Source organism: Engraulis encrasicolus, chromosome 2 (genome assembly GCF_034702125.1).
Source record: "Engraulis encrasicolus isolate BLACKSEA-1 chromosome 2, IST_EnEncr_1.0, whole genome shotgun sequence".
NCBI classification, from domain to species: domain Eukaryota; kingdom Metazoa; phylum Chordata; class Actinopteri; order Clupeiformes; family Engraulidae; genus Engraulis; species Engraulis encrasicolus.
Genome location: NC_085858.1, coordinates 37,846,966 through 37,874,383, shown reverse-complemented (window position 1 = coordinate 37,874,383; position 27,418 = coordinate 37,846,966). Strand labels below are relative to the sequence as shown.

The following is a 27,418-nucleotide window of genomic DNA, read 5'->3' as shown; positions in this document are numbered from 1 at the left end:
GATGTAATTTCCTGCATTTTAACGCATTTTAACGTCCCGCGTACCGCTTCAGTTCAATACGGAATACGTAGGCGATTTATCTCTAAATAGCCTACGGAACGATTCCGTGACCTATTTCAAGGGACAGTTGGCAACCCTACATACAAATCATCACATACAGATACAATGCAGGGGTGCATTTCTCTAAACCATAGTTGCTAACTCCATTAGCTACTTTGTTGTTTGCAATACAATTTCCCATTGAGAACTACCAAAGTTGCTAACTGGCTAACAGTGGTCTCCAATTAACTTTTCCCAAGGGCCAAATAATGTAGAGCAAGCGAGGCCGCGGGCCAGACCACCAAAAATAATAAAAATAATTTAAAAAATAAAATAATAATAATAATAATAAAAATAAATAATAGAAACACTGTTGAAATATTAAAATATTAGTATTAGCTGTTGCAATATAGTGCCAGGGAGGAATGTAAATAAAGACCAACTGTGGACAGGTTAACGAGAGAGAGAGAGAGAGAGAGAGAGAGAGAGAGAGAGAGAGAGAGAGAGAGAGAGAGAGAGAGAGAGAGAGAGAGAGAGAGAGAGAGAGAGAGAGAGAGAGAGAGAGAGAGCGTTCAACTGCTGAATGCATGTTAAACTGCTGAACGTGCTCTCCAGCAGAGCCACTTCAGTCACGGAGGGAGGGAGAGAGAGATTTAGGCTACATGACAAGACCTAAAACAAATATAGGTCAATATGTGCGCTAAAATCCCAATTCGGTCGAGGAACAAGTCATTTCCATAGCGATTAAATCTCATTGAACTCGTGCGCTGCATCTCACCTCTGCCTGAACAGAAAAGACGCAAGCCCATGCCACAGGTGGCACCCAGGCAGATAAAAAGTTAGTTTCCAGGAATGCTCGTCTATATATTGCTTTATTGCGGTCGTTTTCGTCATATTAGTTTTCCTCCAACGCATCCCCGATGTATCATGCATTCTCTGCTCAACTGATCTCGCATAACGCGCCCCTACCAAACTACGGGGGAAAAAATAGCCTCCAAATTTAGAATAGGCTACTACAGTAAGCAAGCTAAAATGCAAAGAGGGTGATATCACAAATACACAAAAATAGTGCAGGGGAGGAGAATCGTCCACATTTAACAGAGGACAGAGTGCTCTAACTGCATAACTGAGCGCTCAAGACTCTTCTGGTTGAACAGAGGGAAACACGCTCACCGTCGGGGCTGTCGGGGAGATGAGGTGGGCCATCAGGAATATTAAACCCTATTCTGCCTAACTACTAGCCTACGTATGTTTCCTGGACATTTCTGAAATTCGGGTTAGGGGTAAGGTGGAGCAAGGTAGCCTACTGTTCTCAGATGCTCCCGTGGCGCCTTCAGATAGGCTAAATTAGGAATGCGATACAGTTATACACGTGCGATACAGAAACACAGATACGGTCAGCCAGACCTTGAATATTACAAGTGCAAGACAAAGCAAAACTGATATAACAAAGACATACAATAGAAGCAAAGGAGAATCGTTTACATCTGCAAACAGAAGAGAGTTGAGAAAACTCTGACGACTTGGCTTAAATAACTGTGCGCTTCGCGCCTCATGACTCTCCAGGTTTAATAGAAAGGGCGCGGCTCACCGCGGCGCGCAGGCTGCACCCAGGCAACGTTGACCTTCAGGAATACTCAGATATATTTCCAAGACATTTTTAAGGAACTGGTTTAGTTTTTGTCCTCCCTTCTTTTGGAAACGACTGTTCTCTGGAGCTTGAATTGCGTTAACGTCTCTACATGTAGGCTACTACCTTGCATAAATGATACTTCCAAATACGGGATAATTGTCATCCAAACTTCACATAAATGTGAGTAAACAAAAGACAAAATGTATCTGGCCTGCTAAATACATAAAATAGGGAAGAAGAGAATTGTCCTCATTTTCAACCAGAAGAGAGGAGAGTGCTCCGATACTGCACAATTGCGAATGGTCTGATGACCGAGGTAAACGCAATGATAAATAACGACTTGTCTAGATGTCTAGCAGACAGCAGATTGCACTTCACCATTTTCCCTCATTGTCAATGTCTGTCATGAGACTGTTGGTATAAGATTTAACTGTTTGTGAATGCTTAGGAGAGATAACTGACGTTTTTGTGATCGAAAATCGCGCATGGCCACAAATAGGCGCATTTATGGTTTCATTTTTAAGGACCTCATGGCGGGCCAGAAATTTGCTGCCCGCGGGCCGCAGTTGGCCCGCGGGCCGTTGTTTGGAGACCAGTGCACTACACTCACACTGTGCTATAGTGTGAGACATGCCACAGAGAAGAGAAGCAGAGTGTTTTATTTGTCACTATGTCTATAAAGTGAGATGGTGTTTGGAAGTAACCCACAGATGCCCAAAAAGTTAAAGTTATAGGCCTATTAACAGTATAACTAATGTAATCAGAAAAAAATAAACTATAAAATATGCAATCAACTGATGATTGAGAGAAAGTGCTGCAGGATTCAAGTATTCACATGTCCACACAGACACAGAGAGAGACACAGACACAGACACACAGACACACACACACACACACACACACACACACACACACACACACACACACACACACACACACACACACACCAATTGCACCAGATGATATGGCAAAGTCCAGAGTAGAAGGCAATACAATGGCCATGGTGTCATCACCACTAGCTGTGGTGGTCAGCTGGAGGTCACCGCACTGTTTACTCTTGTAGCCACAGCTGCTAATGCAACACCCTCACACACACACACACACACACACACACACACACACACACACACACACACACACACACACACACACACACACACACACACACACACACACACACACACTTGGGTGCTGAATGATGCTATAGTAGCTAGCACAATGGTTTCTGTTTACCTCAAACCAACACAGCGTGTGGACACTCGCCTGTTGTAGTTTGGGCAGTGTGTGTGTGTGTGTGTGTGTGTGTGTGTGTGTGTGTGTGTGTGTGTGTGTGTGTGTGTGTGTGTGTGTGTGTGTGTGTGTGTGTGTGTGTGTGTGTGTGTGCGTGCTGGGGGGTGGGTTCTGATTTGGGTGAGTCATGTAAACCCACCTGGAGTAAGGACAAGGGGTCATCGCCACATATAAAGTATTTTTTTTTATCTCTCTCTCTCTGCCTCTTTCCGTCTTGATTTCTTTTCCCCCTCTCCGTTTCTTTCTCTCTACCCTCCCCTTCTCTCTCTCTCTCTCTCTCTCTCTCTCTCTCTCTCTCTCTCTCTCTCTCTCTCTCTCTCTCTCTCTCTCTCTCCGCTTCAGCCCCCCCATGCTCTCCATCATCCTATGGATTTCTTTTAAAAGTGAATCCATCTAATCCAAGAGCCATTACTTTCGTCTACTGTCACTGCTGTCATTACACACGTGGATTAATCAGCGGTTTGAGTTTGATAAGTTTGACTCACTTCTGTCCAGTCTTACTCATCTGACCCTACAGTGACCCAGTAGTGTCCCTGTGTCTGATAAGCAGTTCAAACCTTCATCCTGGAGTCCCTTAAGGCAGCAGAGAGAGAGAGAGAGAAATAGAGATGGAGAGAGAGAGAGAGAGTGTGTGTGTGTGTGTGTGTGTGTGTGTGTGTGTGTGTGTGTGTGTGTGTGTGTGCGCGCGCGCATGTGCGTGCGTGCGTGCGTGTGTGTGTGTGACGTAAGCGTGCCGCGGACCTTTCGTTGAGGTGCAGATGACAACATGGCCATTCAGCTTCTTAAATGTGTCTCTGTCACCCGTGCCAAGTGAGAACACTACAGCGGGTCCACGCCATGACACGTCCATATACCATGAACTATCGATATTACCGTCGATGCTTATGGGTGATGCATTGTCACGGTTCATGGCTGGTGCAGCTGGTCTTTTTTCTTAAGTCTAGACAGGGGCGCAGACAGGGGGGATAAAAAGGACAGTTGTCCCGGGGCCCAGGGAGAGAGGGTTCCCAGAATTGGGTCCTCATTACATTGTATCAATGGGGCTGGGGGGCCCTTTCAAATGACTTTGTCCTGGGCCCGGCTAAAGGTGTCAGCGCCCCTGAGACTAGACATCATGCTAAAGGGGACAAGAGGGGGGCGATAGGACTCGTTCTTGTATGCGAGCGTCAGCTACGTAGATGTAACGTTGTAATGCCACATTATGGGGGACACAGAGTAGTGTGTGCAGTCAGCTCCTGTTGAGTTATACGCGTCCATGTCACAGGGTTGAAGGCTGGGCCTTGGTCTGGGCTGGGTGTCCCGCCATCACAGGGTTGAGCTGAGCACTGGGCCCAACTGGGGAGTTCTGAGGTGCTTCTCTGGCCTTCCTTATAGCCCTGACAGGCATTTGGCACTGATAACCTTTTGCTCTGAATTCACCCAAGAATGTGATGCAAAGCAGAAATGACTGCCTCTGCTCTTCTTTCTCCTTGTCTTTTCTACGTTTCTCATATCTGAAAATAGGCCACAACAAAAAAACTGCAAAATATTCACTCTTTAAAATGGAAACTTTAGTTTCACAGTTTACAGGTTGGAGGTCAGTTGTCTTTTCTGTTGCCTGCCGCCAGTCAAAAAAGGCAACTATGAAATAATGCATGTGAACAACTTTGACTGAACTTTGGTAGTGAAGATCATCTTGGTTTTTTTTTTGTTTTTTTCCTCCGGATGAAGAAAAAAAAAATCAAAGTTGGGGATGAGCTGCTTGTGGTTTTTGCATGGGCTAGGAGACTGGACGAGCCGTGGGGTCGTGTAAAGTTCAGCGGCGTTTCTTAACATATTCAGTTGTATGAACCATGACGGCCTGCTGAGAGAGGCTTTCTGCTGCCTGAGTTTGATGGATTGTGTGGAAAAGCCACTTTTTTAGTCGGGTTCACATCGCCAGGGCAAACACCCGAGAGGAGTCACTCTGAGGAGGAGTATGTCTGTGCTTTGGCTGTGTTTTAGGAAACCTGCATACACTCACAAAGAACCTGAAATCACTAAAACTATGATTTACAGTATGTTGATACTAACAGTAGCCTGGAAGTTTTTTTATGGTTGTTGTTGTTGTTGCTGTTTTTTTTGTTTTTGTTTTTCATTAAAAAAAAAAAAAAGGCCTACAATCATTAGGCCCAATTGTTATGTCGCAAGTGCTGTGGTATGATGATACATAATCCTGTTCAGATTAACTTTTCATAGAAGTCATAGTCTACTGTAAAATACTATTTGAATAATGGCTTAATCTAAATGAAGTTTACACATGTTAAGTAGGCTACAGGTTAAAACATCCAGCAACATTCAGACATGTATTTCAATTAAATGTTAAGTTTCAGCCTACTTCTGTAAACAGCCTATGTTCAATTATGGAAACAAAGGAATTGGTCTTAGTCATTTAGTAACATATTATACACTTATAAATCAGTGTGACTTAATTATTCATTATTAATTACAAGTAAACTATTTGGGCAACTGGTAACAACAAAGTCATTACACAAAGGGCTTTGTATTCTTATAACGTGAGGTTTTACAACTGAATAGGCCTATGATTTACAGCATAAATCTGACCATAATAATGACGATGGCAATTATTATTATCATTATCATTATTATTATTATTATTATTATTATTATTAATATTATTTGTATTATTATTATTTATATTATTATCGTTATTATTTGCATAGGCCTATTACCAGTATTTGCGCATGAGGAATTCACATTTGCAAGGGAACTACGAAAGCAGAAGTTATGGAATCAACAGGTTTCATAGGTTACTACTTTCGTTGATCACAAAGCATTACCATTTTGAAACATAGGCCTACAGTATTGTGAATTTATTATTTATTATAAAAAAAAACTTTATATTGTAGGCTATGTTTTGAATAGACTAAATCTATGTCTACCCTACAACAACTTGGGCTATATTGTGAAAGTCGCTAATTTGGGCCTATTAGGCCAATGCATGTTGTGGAAAATAATGATCAATCAAAAATACACAGTTTGATCTTCAGGGTTTATGGCCTACATTCTTAATCACATATTTAAAATTATAAGTAGGTGTATTTAATTTGTGAAATCAAATGTAGTGCTGCAGGGCACTTGCTAAAGAAATTATGAGATAGGCCTCACTCACTGTGATATTTCTTTCTAGCAAGTTTAGCCTATTAGCCTAATCTTCTTATAGGCTATTCTGTTATCACCACGCTTATATCTAAAAGTAGGTTTAACCATAAACGTCGCAAAATATGTATTGCAATTATCCACGGACAGTGAATTGTGGCGTGAACACGTTTGAAAAAAAAAACACCGCCTTTCGGTCGATGGGTTTCGGTCAGAAACTATTGTTCTTTCCGACGACTTCCATAACAGAATGGATATTTAGTGTAAGAAAGAAACATCGCGGACTCTGGAGCGAAGAGGTGAGGGGGGGGGGGGCACGGTGGAGGGCAGACGAAGGTGAGTCTTTCTCAGTGCGGACAGGGCCGAGTGAAGACCCTGGAGAGGTGGCCCGGGGCATGGGCTGGAGAGCGAGAACTGCGGTTGACCCCGGCTAGATGGAAGCTCATCGCGGCTTCTGACAGCCTGACCCCCGCCTCTCTTGAATTAATTTGGGCCTGAACTCTGTGTGAACCTGGGCCTGGAGAGTGGGCAGGCAGAGCGGGCGGTTGGAGGCAGGGCCCTGGGCAAACCTATCCGCCTGAGTAAATATTGAAGCAGTCCGTCAGAGGGCCGAGGGATGGAATGGAACTGTCAAGTCCGCGTAAACTTTGCAGAAGAGGTGAGGCCACGAGAGAAAGAGAGAGAGCACACACGCACAAAAAACGCCAAACTCGTTTCCGCATCCTCAAATGTTCACTTACACCCCCCCCCACCCCCATACACCCACCCATCGTCCCATTTAACCCAACGTGCCCTGATACCCACCTCCGCTCCTATTGTCAGCACCTACCCACCCCAAAAACGCAATCCAATTGTCCTGCAGAAAACACTCACCACCCACACACTCACCTGCGGCAATCCCACTGAATGCAAGATATGCACACACTAATTGGGTGGATAGATTTAGGTGTGTGTGAATGCTGGTCTGCAATGTAAAAGGGAAATTTGTGTGGACGGAAGAGAAGCTGTGCGTGCGTGTCTGTTGGACCATGATGTGCATGGTGAGATTCTTGCAGGGTGAACTCATTGGGTAACCCCCCTGACTTCTGTTTTCTTTCCCATAACTCTTCCCAAGTTCAGGGGGCTGAAGGCTTCTGCGCTCATCGGCTCTGTTTTATGTGCTGACGGAGAGGGCGGATTTGCTGAGATGTGGGAGCCGCGCCATGGGCAGGCAGGAGGGTGGAGGGTGGAGGGAGAGGGGGGTTGGGGCTCTGGGGTCTGGGTGCACCGATAACGGCTTTTACGCCATGTGGACATGAACATTAGCTTCCATGAGCCTTCCATGCACTCATGCACGCAATGTCCAGAGGGCAGCTCTGCTCTTGTCAAATTTCTCATTCTGCGCTGTCAGACACAAGTAAAATACATTTTTTGTAATAGGGCCTACATGTAAAAGTATATATATATATAATTTTCCGAAATAAATAACAAATAAATGGATTAATAAATACATACATAAATAAATAAATAAATAAATAAATAAAGGACAGCTTGGGCTACATAAAATGAAACAATATGATGGTGATAAAAGAGCAATTCATTACATTGGATACATTTTGGTGAGACATAGTACCAGAGACTTATTATGACGACTGAGTTGTTCTGCAAAGGAGTGGGGGAACATGAACCTGGGTATTTGTTAACAGAATATTTGACCAATTTAATCATATAGCCTCCATGGAATAGGAGGAAAATGCCATTTCTATGATTGTGCACGTAGGCCTTTAAGCTGAGGGATGTCCCCAAAAGCCAATTTGTGTGTCTAATAGGCCTACAAAAGGAAGGCTAATATGCATTTAATCATTTCCAAATCATCCAGCAGTGCATAATTATTGCCTTCACTTTTCTACCGGTATTGTAAACATAGGCTACTGTATCACTTGGGCTTAAAAACTTGAACTTAAAAATCTGGACTTCTACAGCCTAATTTTAATTTTCATTCTATGACGTCATTATTATATCAGCTACGAAGTTCTGGTTAATTTTATAAAACAAATTCATAACAGCAATGTGCAGTTTACGTCTGAAGAACTACTTTCTGAGTCCCCAACCCTATGCCATAACTTTCTACTTCTACATACTCTCTTTTAAGGCAGTTAACGCGTCTTCAAAATCCAATTTGATCTCAAAGGAAATCAAGGAGGTGTGTGTGGTCGTTAGCTTGGCCAGAACCTCGTTAAAATGTTTTCTGGTATGTAGGCCTGGGCTCGGGGACATAACTTACCGGCAGCAGGCACTATGGTGACAGGCCTAGTTGGGGTCCATTTGGGCGCGCAGCCGCAGATCACGGTGCTGTTGTTTTGAAAATGCATTTCATGCAGCGTTGATAGACTGGCACATAACTGGCAAGCATTTCCCCCCGTACGACATTGAACATATCGAAAATGTGACGAGGCCTGTATCAAACATGACATAATCCGTCGTTAACCTTCCAGTCTACATCCCAAAACGTTTGAGCTACGTTGTGAAGATTATGTAGTGGTTCCTAGTCACTCATCCGGACAGTGGTGGGCCGACTGAAACATTTTGGGGACATAATGCTGTGACGTTCCAAAAAGACCAGGTAATGTGTGGACGATTTGAATGGGCATACAGTAGTTACTTCATTGCATTAGCTCTGTCTGGGACGTCAGTGAGCTTGCCATTCACATATTACTAGTTTTCTAATGCAAAATGTTAGCATATCAGTGTTTCCCATACATTGAGGAAACTATGGCGGCCCGCCATAGTTTAAATTTGGCCGCCATAGTTTACGAAAATGTAAAAAAAAAAAAAAAATTTTTTTTTTTTTCTTTTTTTTTTTTACTTTTTTTAATTTTTTTAAACGATATCCGTTTTTGTTAAAAACGATTTGAATTACGATTTTGAATTTCCTTCGCATTTTCCTCCTTGAGTAAATACATACAGACTCTGTATTGGTTAGATAAGTAGTCCCACGGTAACAGAATGAGGGGAAAGCATTAGGAAGTGACCGTAAGGGTAGGCCTATTACAGTTGATTCATGTGTGCACACATGTAACATCGGGTGAGTAACAGAACATGTGCGCAACGATGCGTTATGACACGCCGATATGCGAGGATCTTCGTCCAAATCGCTAGTCGCATGCATCATCGCTAACTGCGTTTACATCGCGTGCCGCGTGTAAAGGAAATGTTTGTTGTTGACATGTATGGAATTCACTTCAATTTGTGCTGTTTCGTGCTTCAGTTGTGGACAAAACGATTGGCCAAACTCACAATAGAAAGCCTTTGCTGTGCTACTGCCCCAGAGAGCTGAAAAAAAAAACCTTCATAGAAGAAGTCACTCTTAAAAGGGGTGTTAACCAATCCAATGAGTTCTCTCATTGCTCTCTCTCTCTGTCTCTCTGTCTCTCTGTCTCTCTCTCTCATAGTAGCCTACTATTTACCCATAACAAATTGTGAATTTCTGAGCCCTTTTTAATTTGTAGCCTATACCACTGAAGGCATGATAAAGCTTCATCATATTTTAGAAATAGGGCCTATGTGCCTTTTATATACCAAATGTTTATCATTTTGAAATTGTTTCAGTTGTTTATGACTTGTGTATGACTGAAATTATCTCTGCATACTATCAGTGCTGCATTGCTTTGTAAAGATAGGCTATTCAACACACTTTAAAAACACACTGAAAAGATACGGCCATAGTAGCCTACTAAAAACATTTTGTTCATAATAATGGTGATTAATAAATGGTGATCTTAAATTTTTATACTGACATCCTTAAATTTGACTTGGTAGGTCACGGCAGACCATCAACTTCAAAAGTAGATCTTGGTTAAAAAAAGGTTGGGCACCCCTGCTATAGAGAGAACCACAAGTGCTTGAAAGACAGGGATCAAAAGCCTAGTCAAGTTGTTGTAGCAACATAAAAAACCTTCAGAGAAGGGACAGTTGGGATGAGTTTACTAACACTCCCTAGGCTTTGTTTTACAGTTGTAATGAGTTTGGTGACAGACATGACACAGCAGAGGAGACATCGGGCTGCATATAGAAATTAATGTGTAATGAATGTGAATATAGACATAAATGTGTAATATGTTGTTCAGCCCTTTTAATGGGAGGAATTTGGAAAAAACTGTCCCTGTGACCAGCACCCCTCATGAAGAATGTGTACGCCTACAGATATGTGTGGGGGAAAAGGCATAGCCTACCCTCTAAGACCCTTTTTGTCTATGCGTTAACAATTTCACAGTGCTCTTAAATTCTTATCTCTGCTCCTATTTTGTTTTATTATTGTTTCCCAGACCCCTGCATGAGGGACGAATGAAACTGTGTTGTAAACAGAAATTATTCACTGTACTGCATTTTTTGACAATGACAATGTACTACTATTATACAAGTCATGGGTAAAATCTTATGTAGCCTTAATTCTCAAAATATAAATGGTTGAAATATAGGCCCAGGCCTACAGTTTCTCCATGCGCCACTGTCATACTGTAGTCATTGTTTTGCCGTTTTGCATTTACGCTGCAAGAATACAACCCCCCCCCCCCCACGGGGCAAAATAAACCCCGGCTGCCCCCATAGTTTCCAAAATTTCTGTGGGAAACACTGCATATGATGGCCAAACAATTTGCCAGATTCAGGTCACCCCCACCCTTTGACAAGTTACATGTGTTGCAGATTCTCTCCAATGTGTCAGCCAACAGCACTGACTGATGATGGACCATGCATGCACCTGCTGGGGCGTCTTCTCAAACTGCCTATGATGTTCACAGTAAGTTCTGAACTGATCAACTCTCTAATCATGTTTGTGTATTAGCCCACAAGTCGATTCGGTATTACAATGATCTGTTACGCATGATACATGACACAAACTGTCCAACACAAAAATGAATGTGCAGTCTTTTCAGTATGGGTAAAATGCGTCACGGATTGCCCGCACATTATTGCTGTCTCCTCTTGTGATTTGGACACCCTTTCAGCCGCGAGTTGGCATACGAAAATAAACGTGGGCTTGGAAAGTTACACTTCTTCCAGGATGGTTCTAGCTAATTCCCTGCAGGCTACCAGCTGAATTGCATTACTATTCAGGTAGACATATGTGCTAATTAGTGAGATCACCTGTGTCAGGTGCGCCAGCTGATCCGATGCCTGCGACGTTTAGGCTGCTGGCTGCTGCATCCGTTTTCCCATACATTCTGGAAGATGTATTGCCAAAATGTAACGCTTCACATCATGCATGCAATAAGTGTTACAATGTAGCCAAGGGAATCTATACTGGCATGGCAAAGGTGTTTGTTAGTTGGGGGACAGGTATTCCATTTCAGTTTGGGTTGGTTTGTTTACTGTTTCCTATAGTGCATAGGCCTATATTATGTCACAGACGACATAGCCTATAGGATAATATTGCAGCCAAGAGTCACGCATGGATATCGATAGCACTAAATTGGATGACAATTTATGAGTTTCAGAATGTTAAAACACCTGTCAGGTAGGCTATCTGATATTCCATAGAGACAATAATTTGATGCACCCTTTCAGCCAGATAGGACATAATGATAGTGGCACAAGTTTTAAGCTAGAGAACAGACCCGATATAACTCAGGCTATGAGGCTGGCAACTATAGTTTACTAATTAAATTGTCTAGGCTGTAAAATAACTCCTGTAATGCATTAGGCTACTGTCAAATGACTATTTTGTTGCTGCTGGCTGTTTGTGCACCTGTTGCTTAGCATGTTACTTGGCACTGAGGCTGCCATACGAGAGAAAACAAATGTTGGCCAGAGAGGGATATATTCAAATCTCTGCAGTAGCCCAGATGTTCACTTTGCTTTCAGAATAACAATCATGGAAGAGGCATTGTCATATTTGGTTGTGATAAATGGCACCAGATAGCTAACAATATGAATATAATAATAACAAAACTTGGGCATTTTATTCTGCTATCCCTAATAAAAAGTCAATTTCAAATATGCGATTACATTGCGTTAAAAGTATACCTTGATTACATAATTACTGATGCGAATACGTTTTGGCAACGCTTTCTAACGTGAAAGAGTTCCCTCCATCAATATAAATCCATGTCACAGGCTACACGAGCTATTCATTGTGTAGCCGTCACGTGACGTGGTGGTGTGTGCACAGGAGAAGATAAACTGGCTCGCGCATTCATCTGTTGGGGCTCGTGGTCCTTTGCCTTCACACAGTCTCTACACACTGGGGAACCGGCTTGGCGCTACTCCACATCGAGAATTGAAATGCAACATCAGTCTTGTGGCGAAGTAACTTGTTCCCGTTGGAAAAAAGAAAATGTCTGCTTCACTGACTGGATGGCGGGGTAGCTGGCCCGGACAACAGTGCTTCTGGCAAGGGGCAGCATGCTCGTCACTCAGGCCCTTAAAAAGTACTCTTTCGTTGGACCACGGAGGCTTGTGAGCAAGCCAAAGGATCTTGGCAGCAAACCACGACGGACCATTACAACAATGATAATTTCACAACATTGGTGTTCAGTCGAGTTTTATTTCTATGACATTGTAATTCATAACCCAGAAGCACTAAAGAACCAGGCATAATGACCTACTTTGTTTTCTCATTTTAGTCTCTTTATTTATTCACTTAAAACTTTGAATGCCATTTCCCTGTCATAGCCAGAATAATTTAATGTAGCATACCACTTGAAAAAAAATCTAAGATCATGTTACCGGCATGGGTGATTTGGTGCGATATGGAATGAGTTTGGTATAAGACTTAGGCTGTAGCTTTCATAATAAAGTTTTCAACCATCAAGATAAATGTTTTTTTTTTTCAAACACCGATGTATTAGTAGCATACAACTAGCCTACTAGTCATACAACTTCGGTTTTCTGCGGTGCGCAAATGTCCAAATTACGCACAAGTGCACGAATACAGCATGGGCAGCTTAGCCAGTATTATTTATATTTACCATTATGAGTAGAGTATTTTAAACCCCTACTCCCACTAGTTGGGGTTTATTAGCTAAATGTGTACAGGCCTCAACGCTCCTAACAGAGACTATTGGTCGGTGACGGAGTCTGTTTACATGTTTAGATATCCCAGAGGCGTCGCGAGGTAAAAAGGTCAGCGCCAGCCATCAAGAATGCTCTGCTGCATTCCACGCGCTGCTCGGCACACAGCAAGGAGCTGCGCTGACTGCAACCCCAGCCCTCTCCCGCGTGCAGGGGTGAAACCAGACCCAGTCCAAACACGGATTCTCCCCAATGAATCCTCACGGCAGATTTATGTTCTGTGTGAAAAGTGGGATTTGCGCAGTGTTACATGGACAGGTAGCGAAGGACCTATACCATGGTCATAACTTGTAGATGTATCATAGTAAAAGTAATCCACTTTTACCGATTAATATATACCTATATTTTCCCAGAACAAAGTTATATTATTTTCTCAGGATCGAAAGCAAAAATCCAAAAAATCCTTTGTCCAAACATTTACACACTAACACACAGATTTTGTAAAAGATTGGAATTTATTTGAGGTAGATGCAGAGATGGAAAAAGTCAGAAAGTGGGACTATTATTGGGGATTCTGAATAAGACACACGGACAACTAATAAAACTCAGTCGGCCCGTGAACACATTCTAAGAAATACATTCAGTAGTCCCGCTCCAAAACAAGACACCGGTTCATAGTAGGCTACTTTTAAAAGGCTGTGATGCCATAGTTGCGCTGGCCAATTAAGCTATCGCGTTTTGTAAAACAGATTCTTTGCTAGGAGCAGGTGCATTAACATTGCATGATAGCCTGTTCCTGAGCGTTACCCTCTATGCGATGACAAATAATAAATAGCTATTCACTCATGGCCACATAAATCAAATGCCCTATTATGCAAGTTGCTGGTTTCACATTAACAAATACATTTTCAAATAATTATGCATACAACTTTACTCGTAGCTTCTCAAAAAAAGTGAAAAGTGAAATCTGGCAATGATCAATTTGTTAAAGTAGGCCTATGTAACAACAAATTTAGTTGACCAACATGATAAGAAAATACCCTGTAACCGTAGTGCAAAGGGTTTCAAGCCAAAGTAGAAAAAACATTTAGGACAAAGTAATAGTATACAAATTATTCATGACTTAACATTGTCAGTGGTACACAGATCAAACAAATGGGGCATAAAAATAAAATCACTAAATTACATTCTAAAGAACAAGTCGTAAGTAGTTTATGCCATAAGGCTCCCTGTAAAGACATATAAAGGCTCACTTCGATTTTAGTAAACGTTTGAAAGTGCATTGCATACGTAGGCACCCTATGGAAAGACCCTGTATTCTGACTCTGAAAGTACAATCTTCCACACAAAATGGATGCTTCTCTCGCGTCATCAGCTGTGAATCTAACATGGGTCGCATCAAGGGATTCACTGGTGCAGAAAAAGCTGCCAAGGCCCCCAACACAATACCAAACGTGTTGCATAGGACGGGTCTATGTCGCCATTATCGACCATAATTGTGTTTTTTTAACCTCACATTTTGTTTTTTGGTGACTTTGTGCCACAAGTTCCGTCTTAAATCAGACCCATTAAATCTCGGAGCTGGGTGATGCCCCGGGGGAGGTGGAGGTGGAATGGTCAGAATTCTCATCCAAGTCGTTGCTCGAGCCCGTTGCGCACGAGGTCGGAGCGAGACCTTCCTTCTCGCGCTTCTTCTGTTTCATCCTCCGGTTCTGGAACCATATCTTAACCTGGGTCTCGTTCAGCTCAAGGGTGGCAGCTATTTCCACGCGCCTGGCTCGCGTGAGGTACTTGCTGAAGTGGAACTCCTTCTCGAGCTCTGTCAGTTGCTTGGTGGTGAAGTTGGTCCTGATGGCGCTCTGTGGGCCCAGGCCATAATCGGCGACTTTAGCTGCAAAACAACACACGGAAAGTCAGTCTTGGGTTTTGGGCACTTATGATCCGTCGCTATGTTTATGCAATGGACAGCATTTAGGATGTTCTTTATTAACAGAAAAAAAACGTTTTCATCGCCTCTTTAAACCCCACTTATACAAAAAGAATAATCATTGTTGGTATCGTATAACAGGTAAATTTAGTATGAGTTAATGTCAAGCTTGTGAGAGAAAATATTTGTCATTCGTCAAGGCCCTTTATCAGAAAGTGAAATTGGCAAACACAGAGCTTCAACAGGCTATCATGTTCAAACAGTATGATCTCAGCACTTCCCACTATTATGCCCTCTCAGAGCGCATGGGAGATATCGGGCCATTCTCCCCGATGCAATTACATTTATGTTCCCGACAGCTGCTTTTATGAGCGTATATTGGACATGCTGCTACCTCTGATTTGGGGTTTAAAATAAATAATCCGCATGGCGCTGGCGAGTTATAGTCGGCTAATAGCCGAGATGTTGCCAACCGCAGTCCTCAAGACAAGCTTGACAAGTGCGCGGAAGGAAAAGAGCATGAATACAATGGGGGCTAAAAAACGAGTGCAGTCCGGCCCGGGGAGACCTGGTAGAAGTTAAAGATAACAGGGCTGGGGCATTTCCTATGGAGAAAGAAAGCACGTCTGCTCGATGCATTAGTGCAAGTGGGTCTGGTTGGGGGAGGGAGAGAGAGAGGGGGAAGCTTGTGGTCTACACAGGCCAAGTCTCTGCAAGGCGCGTCTGGGTTGAGATATCAAACTGTTTGGGGGCCAGGCGAAGTGAGCAGCACATGGTATGTCTCAGAGATACAAGTAATTCCCTCTGTGTTGCACAAGTCTGGAAACTCTTAGCAACGGTACCTAGTGCACGTCACGCGCAGATTACGTAACACCAACAGTTTAAATTAAGCATTTCCTCATAACCTTAAAGTAACAAACAAAACAACGGTTATAATAACTCACCAGTTTTCGGTGGGTTCCTTTTGACTTTCATCCAGTCGAAAGTCTTCCCCGGTGGCTTTTGATCAGTCTCTGTCTCTCTGCCCTGATGCGCGACCGATATGTCTGCATAGGTGCCCTGTAAGTAACCTCGATGATGGTCTTGGCCCTCGCAGCCGTGGTGCTGATACGGTGCTGATGGGACGGCCCCCTGCGCTCCACAGTAAGTCCCAGCCAGCGACCCGTAGTTGGGTCCCACACCGGGACCGCCGAAGCCCTGTGATTGATAGTACATAGCATCCTGGTCGTGATTTAAGTAGTACTGATGATGTCCATAGTCCTGAGTGGCACATGACTGCGGTCCGTAGCCCGTGGTGGCTGCAGGGGTGTTGTAAGGCAGGCCCATGGCTGTGTGATGATGGGGCTGAGGCTGGTGATGCGAGTAGCCGCTGTTCTGGTGCTGATGTTGGGAGGCCACTGTTGGGCCGTTTCCACCCACGAACAGCCGCCCATCCGACGTATAGCCATCATTCGTTGTAGCACCTGAACTCGTGTGGAAAGGGCCCGAGAAGCCCTGCTCCAAGTGGTGATATCCAGACTTGGGAGAGTAGGTGTTAGTCCCACGGTTACAAACAGTGTACTCCAGGTAAGAGTTCATTCTGGAATTGTCCATGCGCAATTGATGTTGGGTAGGTCAACCTGCAGCGTGGGGAAAGCCTCTTGCCCTGCAACCTCTCGGTAGTATGTCATACAGAAGAGAAGGAAAAAAACGCTTACCTCCTAAGTATTCTGCCCGTGCTTCCCTATAACACAGTTTTACCTCAGCTGCTCGTCACGTGACCCGTCACGGCGCCAATGGTGAAGGGACGTCCAGAAGTTTGTCAGCGCACGGTGACCATCCATCACGCGCCTGACATTTGCATGACAAAGCCACTTCAATCAAACTAGCCCATCAATCTGATAACAGCACGTATATGTCAAGCCCTGTAAGAAAGGCTCTCCCTAACAGCGAAGAAAGAAATAAAGAAACAGTGGTCCAAAAAGATTTACCATGGAAGTTTCCACTCGCCTCTCTCCTCTGCTTGTTTCCCCCCCTACCTTTTAAACATTCTCACTAATGTTAAAACACGAAAACATAGGTCCAACAACCAATAACTCATACCTTCCTTAACCATGCGTTGCACCTGTAAAGGCGTAGGCTATTAGTCATAAACACAGTCTGTAAATGTCTACTCATTGAAGACTTCCACACAGCACACTACCGGTTTCCTTGATGGAATTTGTTTAACACTGGAAAAGGCAGGATAATGCAACCTTTCAGATTGGGCCTTGCCTGCATCTGGTGCATGTAATTGAATTAGAAGAATGATCTGTTACAGAAACAAAATTAAGCCGACAGCAAGCCCTCTGCTAATTCCCCGTCGCTGGTTAAAAAAAAAAAAAAAAAAAAAACATATTTTGTAATGTAGACCACACTGCGGTGGATGTGCAGTCGCACATTCTAGTCATGTGTTGAGGGGAGCCTGCTATTGATTTTGGAATATTGGATAATAATTCCCATTGAGAGATTAGCAGTCAAGTATCAACGCCCGAATTCAAGCTGGAGACGTGCAGTGAATGTGAAGTAAGAAGGGACGTTTCCGTGTTTGTTAACAACAAGAGGCTGTGATGTTTGTGAAGATGGAGGAGGACTGGTGGCCTGACATGCGTTGGCGGATAACATGGTCGCGAGGAAATGGAGAAGCTAATTATTAATTCCGGTGACAATGGCTAAGAAAGTAGCTCTCTTCATCAACAAGCCCACGCTCAATGAGGAGAACACGGCGTTTCTTACATATTTGTTGGATGCGACATAGCCGACAAGAGCGGTTAACAATATGACGCCCACAGTAATTTGTAACTTGTCAGGCTGTTTTGGTGTTTGCTAGTGTCACCGGGAAAGGAACGGTCTCTGTCGGGCAAAAGTTCAAACCGAGGAGTGTGTTATTTTGCCTTGGTGACGTTGTTTTCTTTGTCAGACGAGCCACAAGATGCTGGTCTTCACCTACCCATCACATATAGACGTCCCAGCAACAACAGCAAATGTTAGTTAATGTTTTAATATACATACAATGTAAAAGCCTACAAATCAAAACAAATATAAAGAGTCCGTTGTTTTTTTTATTATTATTATTAATTGGTCTACATAAAGTGGTGGGGACATTATGGCAAATTGTCTGGGTCAACTATTCTTTCCACTATATTTTTGGAAAAGGTGGTGGGGATCAGCTAGATTCATCTCAAAATGGGTATGGACATGTCCCCACCATCCACACTTAAAATTACACCCGTGCTGGTCTGCATAACAGCAAGTTACTTAAAGTGATTTATTGGACTACCGGTTAGGGTATCGATATATCCATATTCCTATTTCGTGTTGCTTAGGCCTACCATTAAACACGGAGGGATTTTATCCTTGGCTCATCACCCGTGGGCATGACATCTCCAAGTCCTCATTGAAATATTGAGAATGCTTGTCACATGTAATGCAGCACATTAATTCAGATCTCGATATTGGCATTATGGCATTACTCTTGTGATTCGTGTTACGAAGAAATGGTATAGGCATTTGGGTGTTGGTCGTTGTAACTAAAGAAAAACTTTGAGAATATGCAAGACAATATGGCCCAACATTGCTCCACACTGACTATGCGTATTGTCCATCGCGCTCTGGGGTAGCTATAGCTGCGCTGGGTAGCTATGTGTGGGTGTTATACACACTCATAAAAAACACTGGTATAATTGTATCCGTTTTAACGCCTGAGTGAAAACACTATTATGTGACGAAACGAAATCAATATTTTAGACATTTGACCGGGATGTGAGCGTTTAATGTGATAGAATTAATTGAACTTTGCACCATATGTGGCCAAATGGTATACGCACCGCACGGTATTTGCGAAGGTTTTGTTTTTTACTTTGGTGTGTTTATTTCTTGACTTAATCAACTGAAACAATAATTAAGATATTATTGGTTCATTTCATGACGAAACGCGTCAAAGTGTTTTTGTCCATTGAAAGAAAGGCCTTAACAAAGAAGAGTGCATCGGTTTTCTACAACATTTACAAAGAACTAAGCCGATCATCAAAGAGCACCATCTTTACAAAGTAGCCCAGGTAGCACTCCATCTGGACTTGATTCTCTGACGTTAGATGTTTATGGTATTAGTTTATATAGGCAGTCAACTGTAGCCTACTCAAGAGAATGAAGATGAAACGACTAGTTGGCATTCCCTGTGGTAGCCGCCTAGAGGTAGTTTCTACGTATCATTACGCACAGCGCCGTGGAAGACTCCCGAGTCGGTAGGAGAATAGAATTAAAATAAAATGTACAGAGCTGATGTAAATGTTGTTGGTTCATACATTTAATTGTATGGTAGGCCTAGTGTGTCTGTTAGATGAATGAGTCATGGTGTTCGAACAAAATATGTGTAAAAATGTAGGCCTATATTAATTTGATCCGGCTGTAGTATTTTTTAAAATCTGTATCCATTCAAAGTAGCATGGAGGGAATGTCATGACTATTATTACTAATATTACAAACTTCGTGTTCAGTATTTTAACTGTGTAGGCTACACAGGCCCCCTCGCCCAGAGTCTTTTGATCTTATTATTTGTTCAACTGATGGTTTCCCTTCCCATGCTATGCAACTGTAATGGAAAAGGTGGAGAAAATGAAACGTGTTTTTCAGACATGTCTGCTATTTTTGATAGATCCGTTACATATTAATCACATGAGGAGACAACTTTGATGCGTCAGGCAACACTACATTATTGTTTTATTATTTGTTTGTTTAATAATGGTCTGCTCAAGTGTATTATAATGAGGAATTGAACGAAACAAACACTTGGACATTTCAATGTCCATTTAGTTTTTCCAGGCTAAGCATTGTAAGCTAACTATTGCTTTTTCTCTCGGAGATCCACGCCTCTCTACCGCTGTCCAATAACGTCTTCATCTCCCGCCTAGTGGTCAAGACGAGGAACAGGCACGCGCCTGGCAGAATTCTTGGCTAGACAGTTTGTTTCGCCTCGTCCAGAGTCCATTCCGCTCCTGTCAACTGGTGCCTTTATGCAAGGTTAAAATAAGATTAAGATTTTTTGAGAGTTATTCTCAGGCATCTAAATTCATTTTCAGCTTTCAGAAAGCTTTTGTATGTCCTCATCGCAAGTGTCTGTTGGTGTGCCCCAGGAAACTATTCCATGACTTTTTTCATGTTGCCTGGTGAGCTATTAGCCTGCCCTGGATCCCACCACAGTAGCCTTTGAGGAAGGAACCATTTTTGGCCTTAAATTAAATAGGTCGCTGTTTGGCCTCTTGCCATTATTTTAAACCTCAATGTCTCACAACAGCTTTTAAAATAGCCCACAGCACACATAAGGTCACAAGAGCACATATGTGCGCTACATGTACAGGTTAAAAGAAACTGTGCCACATCAAGCTTACAATGTGTTTAACAAATGAAATTACAGCATTTGTTCTTTTAAGTTGGCAAGTTGAACTGAACGCTTTTATTCCAATATATGAAGTGCAAATGCACACACAGATGTTTAATATGGTACTGTGCTTATTATCCACAACCATTTTGACCAAATAAGGGAATTTATCATATCATCGCTGATATTGTAATGTATTAAGCCACTGTTTTGATACATTCTTTATGCAATTAGACTAGACCTCTGCACTAATACATTAATACATTTCATGGGTGTGTCATGTAGGCCTATGTGTATAGAAATATTCTGGCAAAAATTGAAGTTTGAATATTATGTGTATTTCATTTTCATTTTATCTGTAGAACATCAACAGTAGAACTTGTGCTGCTGTAGTGTTGTGGTATGTGGGTTTCTGCTCACCAAGTTGATTTATACTGTAAACCTTCAAGTCATGAGTCCGGTAATAGGCCAGGTGCTCGGGTGGAGTGGCCAACACAACTGAATACTGTATTATTATTGAGATAATAGGTAACACTTTACTTGACGCCGGTGTCATAGGCATGTCATGGCCGAATGTCACTTAAGGCCAACAGTCATAAAATGCTTATGACATTGTCATAAGGGTTATGACTTATCTATGACTGTGTCATGACACTATTATGACACTGTAATGACATGCATATGACACCGGAGTCAAGTAAAGTGTTACCAGATCATTTTTGACCCTCAACAACATACACTTACCGGCTACCAGCAACTACTGGTTGAGGTATACCTCTCCAACTGCTCATTGACGTAAATTTCTAATCAATCACATTGCAGGAACTCGATGCATTTAGGCATGCAGACATGGTCAAGACCACCTGCTGCAGTTCAAACCCAGCATCAGAATGGGGAGGAATGGTGATTTAAGTGGCTTTGAACATGGCATGGTTGTTGGTGCCAAATTGGCTGGTTTGACCATTTCAAATACTGCTGATCTGGGATATCCACGCTCAACCATTTTCAGGGTCAACAGAGAATAGTCCGAAAAACGGAAAATATCCTGCGAGTGGCAATTTTGGGGGCAAAATGTCTTGTTGATGCCAGAGGTCAGAGGCCAGACTGCTTTGCGCAAATAGGCAACAGTAGCTCAAATAACCACTTGTTACAACGGAGGAAGCAATTTCTGCTGCAACACTTGGATGGTAGGGTCAGAATTTTGCGCCAGCAATATGAAAACATGGATCCATCCTGCCTTGTATCAATGGCAGGGCAGTCATGGGTAAGCAGTTAGGGCGTCAGACTTGTATCCCAAAGGTTGCTGGTTCGACTCCCGACCCGCCAGGTTGGTGGGGGGAGTAATTAACCAGTGCTCTCCCCCATCCTCCGCCATGACTGAGGTACCCTGAGCATGGTACCGTCCTGCCGCACTTCTCCCTTGTGGCGCCATTGGGGGGACTGCCCCCTTGCACGGGTGAGGCATAAATGCAATTTCATTGTGTGCAGTGAACACTTGTGTGCTGTGGAGCGCTGTCACAATGACAATGGGAGTTGGAGTTTCCCAGTTGGGCTTTCATGGTTTAGACTGGTGGTTTAATTCTGTGGGGATATTGTTTAGCACAGTTCGGGCCCCATGGTACTAATTGCGTATTGCCACAGACTACCGGAGTACTGCTAAAGGCAGTCAAGGCCTTTCTGAGTGCAAAAGGGGATCCAACCTGCTACTAGTGAGGTGTATCTATCTAACAAAGTGGCTGCTGAGTGTATATCTCGCCATATAAATAAAATGTCTCTGTCAACTGTGTGATTTCAATGACTTTCCAAAAAAAAGACCATTTGTAAAGTAGATGTAATTCATATGTTTATTTAATGTCATTTGTTAATTCGGTGTAATGTGAAGCATTTCATAATACCAGAGGAATTAAAAAAAAAAAAACTTGTAATGCTTCAATATGATATTTTGGTCTGTAAACGTGTTTGAAGCAGAGCATGTTGAGCAAGAGTTCCCCAAAAGGTCCATCCCTGGATAGGTATTACATTACACTTTTTCATCACACCTGTATGCATAGCCTACTATAATGCAGTAGGGTTTAATATATGATAAGAATACAAGGAGCTTTAAATGTGATGTAATGTGTACCTAACTTGTTGTTACAGTGTAGTTAGTACATTTACAGATGGGTAGAGCTGTATAAATAGGCAGGAATAGTTAAGTATCAACGTACATGAGGTCAGTACACAGATGTGCCTTGCTTATACACAGAAAGTGTACAATATGTACTCATATGGATGAAGGTACACTGTAAAACATTGCAAGCCAGTTAAACGTAAAATGGTAGGTTTCCCTGCTGCCTTAAGTTTGTAAGTTAACTCAACTTGAGCTTTCTCAAGTTGAGTTACTGTAAATTACCAACTTAAGACCGCATGGAAGCTTACTTTTTTACGTTTAGAGTTGTTGTCATTAGGGGAGATGAGGGAAAAGTGTGGTCGAATGCAGAATGACTCTGAGTTCTTAAAAAGAATGGGAACATCACGTGTATTATGTAGTAAAGCCTTCCTGCGCGGTTCTGCTACTAGTTGCTTGAACTCGCAACGTCACAGTTAACTCTAGGCAAAAGAGGGAGACACACTAACTAGTTAGCTAAATGGTCAGAATGCTAGCTCAGTCGCATATCATACATGTTTGAAATGTTTTGTGCATATGTTTTAGGAGGGAGGTTTACTGTTGTTCAACCTACTGTTGTTCAACCTCCGAAATCTACTAGTTGGCATGCATTATGTAAGGGTTAACGTTCGGCGAGAAGGTCGCTACCGTGGAATAGCAGCACGACAGAGAGAATCTTTAGACCCCGACGCGGAGCGGAGGGGTCTTGTTCTCTCTGAAGTGCTGCTATTCCACAAAGCGACCGACTCGCCGAAAGTTAACCCGCTTATTATATGGATATACTTAAATGATTCACACATGGCGGGGACATTTCTTTAGGCCTATTTAATGTTAAGATTGTTGCTGCGCAAAACAAAACAGTGCCGTTGTGGAACACCGCTAGGCAACAGGTAGCCAGGACAACAGGTGTTGTCTATCACAGCAGCTGATTAGAGTCTTGTTGAAAAGTCGCTTTAGCAGTGAAAAGTCTTGTTGCCATTGACAGCGGTCTGTTATAGACCAACCCGTCCGTTATCGAAAAATAACAGACGTGCGAACGTTGGGGAGCCCCGTTGAAATGAATGGAGCATTCGACCGATGACGTCACAACCATATAATAAATGTAGCATAACATATTAGCATAACATAGTAGCATAACACACACTTTGGTAAGTTTTAATCTGTATTTCACATCCTGCTCGAATCATCTTGTCTTTTTTGCTGATCTATCTATTCAAGAATTTTGTTCAGCTGTTGTTGTTTGTGAAGTGCCATGAACTTTTGAAGTGACTTGAACTTGGGTTCAGATTGAGGATACACCAAGTCACTGGTAAATGAATTTGATTTCAAGGTATCACTGTGTGTGATATTAGCCTGGGAATTCCCATGCTGCCTTGTGTGCGCATTCCAACATGAAGGACAGCATGGAGACCGATACTGAAATCTTTGCATGAGAATGGGGAGGGACGGCAAACCATCACTAGATGCGAAATGAGGTTTCCATCAAGCTTTACATCACATTTTAAGTACTTTAGATTTACCTTGCCTATACGAGAAAATGAATAGATGGTTCACAGACTACAGTATATATCTCACTCTTGATACATTGGCGATCATTATGAAGTGTGTCCCATATAGGCCAACCCGTGACGCCACTGCATCCCAGGAGTCTAGAGGGACATTTCAAACGCCTCACTCCAGCAACAGCACCTCAAACTAAACAAAACACACTCACTCAGTTGGCGTTAGACCTTTTTGTTCTTTGTCTGAAGGAATAGAGAGGGTGTTAGTGTTTTTTTCCCTTTCAGTCATCCACAAGCATCAGATCCACACTCGGGCTGATGCACCCCAGTTTTCCTCCACTCCTCTCCTCCATTCATAAACACTAGATCATTGTATTGCATGTCCAGTGAGTACTCTAGTTGGTGTACTACCCAGCTGAGCGAATAGTTTACCTCCACTCCTCAACAACATTCATAAACACTGGATCAAATACTGCACTGATGGGGCCAGGTCTGTGTGTGCGTGCGTGCATGCGCGCGCTCGTGTGCGTGCGTGCGTGCGTGCGTGCGAGAATGAGAGAGAGGCCCAATGTCCGTACCCTGCACAGCTGCAGTATGAGGAGCAGGCACTTAAGAGAAGAGGTTCAGAGCACACACATGCAAACCCTTTTCCCCTTATTATTGGGGGTGGAGGGCTAATGTTGACGAGCAGTTAAATGTTGTGGGGGACTTGAGATGAGATTTGAGCTGCTGCGGTGGGCAAGTGCACGCCAACGACTAGTTTACTTTTGAGAGATCCGCGGGTGGGGTGGGGGTAGACGTTGATGGCCAGTTTACTTTTGTGGGTTTTGGCGATGAAAAGGCTTCGGAAGACCTTCTCGCTTTCTGCTAACATTCACAGATAAACACACTCAGACACACATACGTACACAGCTAATGACAGGCATACAGACATGCACTAGGCTGACTTGTGCATATCAGTTTGCGCATGTGTGTGTAGCCACACCTAAACACACACACACACACACACACACACACACACACACACACACACACACACACACACACACACACCATCTCTTGAATTCACATACACACACATACACACACACACACACACACACACACACACACACACACAAACACACACACACACACACACACAGACAGAACACTTGCAGATGTTGTGTGGAGAAAAGAAAATAAATGTGGAAACATGTGGTCGCTCTTGTCAGCTGAGGTATTTGTAACAACCTCTTTAATGACATGCCCCATAACACCAGCTCAATGTGGACACCAAATAAATACGTCAGACTTTGTCATTCCATTCTGGGATTTGCTGATTTGCTGCTCTTGGGCATGGTGTGAAAATTAGTTCCCAGTGATGAAAACACTGTAGTGGTGAGAAGTGTAATAATTCTGGAAGACGAAACAAAAGAACTGGAAAATAGAGAATGATTCATAGGGTACGTCGTGAAATATTCTTTCTTCGCCATGTCTGGGAAGGTTCCCATTCTTTCTTCACCATAAATGCTGAAAACATGACATAGTAGACTAGAGGACAGACCCTGCTGGAGCTTAGCAACACAGGAAACTCCAAAAGCCCCCCCGTACCAAACGGCACATTTTAACGGCTGTACCCCACACGCAACATGGAGTAACACCACATGGCCGCGACCATCCGAATGAAATGGCGTAGAACGCATTCTTCCATTAGGCAAGCACACACACACACACTGCTGCTCAGTCATAAGAAGCCCCTTATGGGCAGCCAAGAGCTAGCGGCTAGGATGGTCCACACACACACACATACACACACACACACACACACACACACACACACACACACACACACACACACACACACACACACACACACACATACACACACGTAAAGGCTCATATCACATGCAATTGCCTGTGGGACGCAGAACGGAGAACCACAGCGCTGTTTATTCCTAGTCTGTTGAGGATTGCAGTGCCGTTTAAGGAGATCACTAGCTCATCTTGTCTCACATAAACTTCTAAATGCTCAGAGATGATCGTTCCCAATGGTTTGTATGTGTGCGTTTGTGTGTGCATGCATGCCTGCGTGTGTGTGTGTGAGTGAGTGTGTGTGTATGTGTGCGCGCCCAGAGCTGATGGTCTGTAAAACCCAGTGTGAACTTCTGAAGCAGTGGGCACCATGCCTGGGATGATGTGTTCAGTCTCTTACATAGATGGTCTTACCTTCTGTTGCATATTTCCGTGTGTGTGTGTGTGTGTGTGTGTGTGTGTGTGTGTGTGTGTGTGTGTGTGTGTGTGTGTGTGTGTGTGTGTATGGGAGAGGGAGAGAGACCGAGAGAGAGGGAGAGATGATCGCTGCAAAACCCCACCCCAATGAACTTTTGACGCGTTAGGCAGGGTGCCCATGTTCATTCGTACCTTCTGTAGTATATTTTCACACACACACACACACACACACACACACACACACACACACACACACACACACACACACACACACACACACACACACACACACACACACACACACACACACACAGATATATGACAGGAATGAGCGGCTGGCATTGATACACGCCCACAGCAACCAGAGGGCCAGAGTAAGGACGGCTCTACCAGAGATTCTAGAGATATGCCAATGTAATAGGTTGCTATGGGCACCTAACATGACCAGGTTCCAGTCTGCCTAAAGGGGCGTGTCGTAATACTCCTACAATGAATAGAACAGTCCTTAGGTCTGCCCCCCCCCCCCCCCCCCCCTGCCCCCTCCCCCTTGCAATAGTAGAACCCGGAAACAATGGGCCAATGGAATCTCTCTCTCTCTACTCTCTACTGGGGATAGCAGATCGTAAGAAACTGTTAAAGAGCTGGAGACACGTCAGCTCAGGGAAATACTGTAGACTTATTACACAGCAATAATGAGTACATCCCATTTGAAATGTAACCTTTTGAACAATAGAACAATATATCAATAAACACAAAATATATCTTAATGATATGAATACACTAAGTTCAATACAAAGTCTGTTGAACGTGCAAGATAAAAGCAAAGTTTATAACATGAGGGCGGTGAAGCAATAAGTAGGTGGTTGACGTTTAAGGGCGTAACGCAAAAAAAAAAAAAAGTTTTTCAAATTCCTGAAAAAAATGATGGATAAAAATTGGAAAAAATAGAAAAAAATAAAGCACTTAGTGGTCTGTGGAATTTCACATTATTTTTGCCATTTTTGGGAAAATGTGTCCTGTATCAACACATTGCATAGACATGTCACACCGCAGGAAAATGGAGTCACACCACAGGGAATTCACTGCATTATGGCCATTTTAATCCTTTTGTATACATGACTGACATCTGAGCTCATGCTAACTTGAT

The 27,418-nt window shown here is 43.1% G+C and overlaps 1 protein-coding gene and 1 long non-coding RNA gene across 3 annotated transcripts; one reads left to right on the top strand and one right to left on the bottom strand.

Annotated features, from left to right (window-relative positions):
* The first annotated feature begins 8,408 nt into the window (after window positions 1-8,408).
* Window positions 8,409-12,683, top strand: LOC134438501 (uncharacterized). 2 transcript variants are annotated; one of them, XR_010032598.1, is made up of 3 exons: window positions 8,409-8,702; window positions 10,784-10,877; window positions 12,311-12,683. It is a non-coding gene; the product is annotated as an uncharacterized LOC134438501 (long non-coding RNA). The 2 variants fall into 2 exon arrangements; XR_010032603.1 differs by having other exon boundaries at window positions 12,194-12,683.
* Window positions 12,684-14,658: 1,975 nt separating this feature from the next.
* On the bottom strand, window positions 14,659-16,610 carry hoxb1a (homeobox B1a). The gene is made up of 2 exons (XM_063217833.1): window positions 15,962-16,610; window positions 14,659-14,981 (listed from the first exon to the last, which is right to left on the bottom strand). Exons 1-2 carry the CDS (start codon window positions 16,608-16,610, stop codon window positions 14,659-14,661), a joined length of 972 nt encoding a protein of 323 aa, XP_063073903.1.
* Between the last annotated feature and the right edge of the window lie 10,808 nt (window positions 16,611-27,418).